This window comes from Penaeus japonicus, unplaced genomic scaffold (genome assembly GCF_977035675.1).
Source record: "Penaeus japonicus unplaced genomic scaffold, GWHDUDI00000001_assembly GWHDUDI00000011, whole genome shotgun sequence".
In the NCBI taxonomy this organism is placed as follows: Eukaryota; Metazoa; Arthropoda; class Malacostraca; order Decapoda; family Penaeidae; genus Penaeus; species Penaeus japonicus.
In genome coordinates, this window is record NW_028234413.1 from 31,652,766 (window position 1) to 31,657,765 (window position 5,000).

Sequence of the window (5,000 nt, forward strand, 5' to 3'; positions counted from 1 at the left end):
TGCCCTGCCCAGAACTCAGCAAGAAAATGTACGACGTCTCAGGATGTCACCTGGGTTTGGGAACATTTTCTATCCCCGTGATTGGACATCAACCAGCGCAAATGGGTTAAGAGTATTTCAATACAGCATTTAAAAATGTCAAACATCATTTTTTTTTTATAATATCTAATACCCAAAAATTAACACAGCCAAACCAATATGAACACAGAATAGCTACACAAACATATGGTAAAACTTAGTTCCAAGGGACATTATTTGTGGATTAACCTAATCTTTGAAAAACTTATAACATAGTTATTTTAACAAAGATATCAAACTCACCTAGGGAAGAAATAGAATGTGTTGATGCTGTCCTTTTCACTCCTGGTGACATATGGCCATAGTCAGTTAGGGAAGTGTCTGGACTTGTCCCTAGTGTCTGGGGAAATGATAGCAAATGTCAAAATCAATCTTTTGCAATAAATATACAATAAGGAAGAAATTTCTCTTAGAGCATAGTATTTCCATAAAGAAATTAGGAACATTCACCTGATTAGGGGATGTTACTTGTCTTCCCCCTTGCCGTGAAAATACACGACTGATGCTGTTTGATGGTGACATTATGCTATCAGTAGAAGAGGTAAGTGACTGGGGTGAAAGATCAATCATCTCATCACGAAAATATTGCCGCGCTACAGTGAGGAAAGAGCTCTCATACATCTGGATGAGATATTGCAAGGCAACTACTAACTCCTAGAAAGGGGAAAAAAAAGGAAAAAATGAGAATTAGTTTCACTCTTGCACTATATCAACTTTATGCAGCTACATCATATAACTTTATCATACACAACTGGTGTCATGTAGCTTTTAGATGGTAAGATAGATTTTTCTTACTCGTCTGACAAGTGGAGAGCCATCATGAGTGACAGTGTTGGCTAGTGTTATGGCAATGGTGTGGTCTATGGCACGTGCATGGTCCGTCCTCTCGTGGCTAGCCAGACTGCTAACAAATGTTCCTAGGGAGAATACTGCTGCTCCTCGAACCTTTGGAAAATAAAATGTTGATTACAATGAGGACTTAACTTCAAATACTTCATAATATCTATTATAAAACAAAATATATTACCATGAAGCCAACTTAAGATTCCTTATGATTTTACATGAAACTCTCCTGAAGGTGAATTTTGAGCACTTTCAGCCTTGAAGTTGCTCCAATTTTTGTGAGATATTTTATAATAGTGTATTACGTTACAGAGCATATATATGGATACCCTGAACCTTTATAATTACTTGGGACTGCCTAGTTATATGTATATATATATATATATATATATATATATATATATATATATATATATATATATATATATATATATATATATATATATATATATATATATATACATATAAACATAAAATCCACACCCCTGGAAAATGTGTCAAGCTTCTCCTATTTCCTAAAGGATGTTAGATGAAGCATTGCAAAACTGGACCCAAATACTTAGTCCACTTTTGCAATGCTTTATCTGACACCCCAGCCAAGCATACACTACATCTTTTGCCATTAGAATACATCCCTAAAATACAAGGCTGTATTTGCAAGAACCATAAGCTGCAATTGCAAAAAGGGTGGTGTATACCCAGCTATCTTCCTCCCCCTAAAGATCCACTGAGGAGAGGCACAGGGCACCCAAAAGATAGCAACACTGACCTGTTACACACACTTACTAACTCACTTACACCTTTATAATGTATAAAATATGAGTATATTTACAAAATATATCTATATCTACAGATATACTTCAAAATAAAAGCAAGGTACTTCTTGTCATAAAGTAGTCTTACATGATTCTATTTCTTTTCTTTTCCTTCTAACAATATTTATTTGAAACTACAATATATATCTAACATGTGTAAAAGGCTATAAATATGACTATACAATTCAGAATGAGTGAGGATGGCCATTTGGCTAATCATACACCTTGTGTGAGTTGCCAGCTACACATGTGCTTGCTATATACAGGTATTGCACCAAATATTGTAAAATGTATTTCCATTAGGTGCAAGTAAAAACTAAAAACACATTGGGGGAGAGTGGATCACTGTGTTTCTTTATTGTACTATTAGTAATGAGAGTGATGATGACAATTGTAATCATAATTTACAATCAGTTGCTGGAATTGTAACAACCTGGCCGCACCGTGGCCTTCAACGTGGAAACTGGTCTTACCTCTGGCACAGGATCTGATAGAAGTGTGTACAGCTTTTCATGGGCATTGTCACGAGTTGCAGCCCATCTTGCGTCAGGGTGGTGATGCCATGTGCGGCCAAGGCAGAGTGTAGCCCACTGCCTGAGAGGCGGGTGGTGATCTGACACTTGTTCTAGACAAAGTGGCATAAGAGAACCCTGCAGAGCTACTCGTTGTCCTTCAGGGTGTTCCCATACAATGACACCCAGCACAAATGCTGCCATGGTACGATGCTCAGCCTAAAGTCATGACACGGAAAACAACTTTGATATCAATATGTCTTTTAGTTTAATTATTCATAACTGATACTCTTAGCATCTACTCATCTTAGGGAAAAAAAACAGAATCATTTGGAATATCTGCTAAATATATGCATATATACATACAGGCATCGAAGGATCAGCTAGAACTTTCAGGAAATATTTGTAACCATCTTCTCGCACTAAGTCTGCTTTGCAACTCTGAAACAAAAGGCATGTAATAAGAAATAATCTCACACACTCTTCAATGCACTCTTCAGTAATTATGAAATATTTGAAAATATATATATATCTAAATTTAAAACACATCTCAAAAATGTCTTGTAAGTTATTTAAACTAATCTTTACATATTCTAAAATCTCCACATTCTACATCATCATAATTTATCCTTGTTCAATATTCATACCTATAGCTTGAAAAAATTAAAAATTTAAATTTTGGTCAGAGATAAACATTAATACATACTGGATCCACTGCGAGAATCTTAGCCCAAAGAAAGACTAAGAGTGGCCTTAACTCCCGTGCTGATGACTGCAAAAGGCGTAAAACATATGGAAAGATGCCTACAGATAATACCAAGTTGACTGCCCAGGGGCCTAAGGCCAGGAAACTCCCTAGAAGTTCCAGGGCTCGAGGACGGTGCACCTGACTTAGTAGAACCTGGAGGCATGGATTTAAAACAGATAAAAAACATATTCATGAAAGTTAGGTTATAAATCCTTTTCTTTTACAAGCTCATGATACCAAAATATATGCTTCCCTATTGGGAGATCACAAAAGTCAATCCCTTTGGTCTCACCTGTAGGACAATTGGTAGTTGTTCAGGTGGATGTCTCTGTTCATGACCCAAGTCTAACCAAACTTGAAAGGCTGTGAGCTGTTCCTCAAAGAATGGTGAGTGCACATGTGAGTAAGGATCCTCTGTGCGGAGTGCTGTTGGCAGCTGCCCAAGGCATAGCTCCAAAGCAAGGTCCCATGCATCCCACATAGGGTGCTGAAAAAAAGAAGCATCTACTTTTTACCCATAAAGCCTACATATTCTATTTAACCCATTCCAAGGTTTTTCTCTATTTCTCAAATGGAGTTCTTAAATCCCAGCTTCTCACAACTGCTCCATTAACATTCATTGCTTTGTAAAAATCCTCATTTTCAAAATAATTCAAATAACCTTACCTGATGGGTTGGGGGAAGTTGTGGAGAGGATACTGGTGTGCAATCATAGGATCTCATTATCCTCTGTGCTAGTAAGAAATTGCGAAAAAGGCTTGCAACCAAAAGGTCTTGTCTGAACAGTTTCTGAAAAAGGTCTGAAGAGATCCATGAATTAGAACAAGATGATATGCTTAAAAAATTACATTATTCCATATATATTGTAAAAGAGAAGGAGAGGGACAATATGGTGATAAGAGGGAAGAGGGTTACAAGACAATATAAGGGAAGAGGAAGGAGATGAGGATAAAGGTGAGGAAGAGAGGAAGGAAAGAGGAAGGAGGAGATTGAGGCAGGAGAGGATGGAAGAAAAAAGGGAGAAGAAAGGAGAAGGAAGAAGGGGAGGGTAGAGGAAAGGGAAGGAGGAGGAAATGGAGCAATAGAAAATAGGAAGAGGAGAAAAAGGAATAAAAAGAAAAGGAAAAGGTAAGAAAAATAAAATCTAGGGTCAAACAAATTCTTGTCTCTGTATTCTTACCTCTAGGAAGGGTATTCCAAGCTATAGTGTCTGTAATAGCAGTAAATATCCAGTTCAATTCCCCAAGCATTGTTCTTCTATCACTTAGCTGCCCTGGGATTCTGCAAATACAGGTCATGAAACATTAATCAATGCCTATGAAAATATTCATGAACCAGTTGGAGATCTTTTTCATTAGGTCAATAAGTCCATACAATATCAAACATGAAACATAATAAAAATATTCCTTTCCTAATCTTTCACATTTACCCACTTCCCATGCACTCATACCTAAGAAGATGACTACATACAGTGCGCGCATGCATGCACGCACACACACACACACAATCACTAAAACACAAACATCACTAAAACACAAGCACATCACTAACACACACACACACATGCAAACACACACACACACACACACACACACACACACACACAAAGAGCACACACATATAACACACATACATATCACTAACACTAAAGATTACACATAAAGACAGGTACAAACAAAAACACAGAATATACCCATTCAATACATCCACACACACACATTCTGGATGCCGAGAAAAAGAGAAGGATATAATACTATAAAGAAGAAAGAAGAAGAAAAATTGCATTGACCATTGCATTGATTTTCTGTCTATATAGGCATGTCTCAAGACTTACTTGTCTACTATATCAAGATTAAGGCCTTGGAGAAGCTTGCCCTTATTCTGCAAGAGATACCACCTCACTGCCATGCTAATGGGGGTGGTAAGGCAAGCAGTGAACATATCGGCAGGAAGGTCTGGGTTCATGGGGAGAATCTCCTTCGCTCCACATGCCCCAAGCTGAAT

The 5,000-nt window shown here is 37.5% G+C and overlaps 1 protein-coding gene across 1 annotated transcript in view; it reads right to left on the minus strand.

Annotated features, from left to right (window-relative positions):
• raptor (regulatory associated protein of MTOR complex 1) overlaps nucleotides 1–5,000 on the minus strand; it is a 24,818-nt gene that overhangs the window by 10,979 nt on the left and 8,839 nt on the right. Inside the window, exons 5-14 of the mRNA XM_086541436.1 lie at nucleotides 4,831–5,000; nucleotides 4,177–4,277; nucleotides 3,663–3,796; nucleotides 3,289–3,483; nucleotides 2,955–3,149; nucleotides 2,615–2,689; nucleotides 2,210–2,467; nucleotides 874–1,023; nucleotides 529–732; nucleotides 322–418 (exon numbers count right to left, since the gene is read on the minus strand). The exon at nucleotides 4,831–5,000 is cut by the window's right edge and continues 54 nt beyond it. Of these exons, the coding sequence (XP_086397562.1) occupies nucleotides 322–418; nucleotides 529–732; nucleotides 874–1,023; nucleotides 2,210–2,467; nucleotides 2,615–2,689; nucleotides 2,955–3,149; nucleotides 3,289–3,483; nucleotides 3,663–3,796; nucleotides 4,177–4,277; nucleotides 4,831–5,000 (1,579 nt within the window). The remainder of the gene's footprint in view (nucleotides 1–321; nucleotides 419–528; nucleotides 733–873; nucleotides 1,024–2,209; nucleotides 2,468–2,614; nucleotides 2,690–2,954; nucleotides 3,150–3,288; nucleotides 3,484–3,662; nucleotides 3,797–4,176; nucleotides 4,278–4,830) is intronic.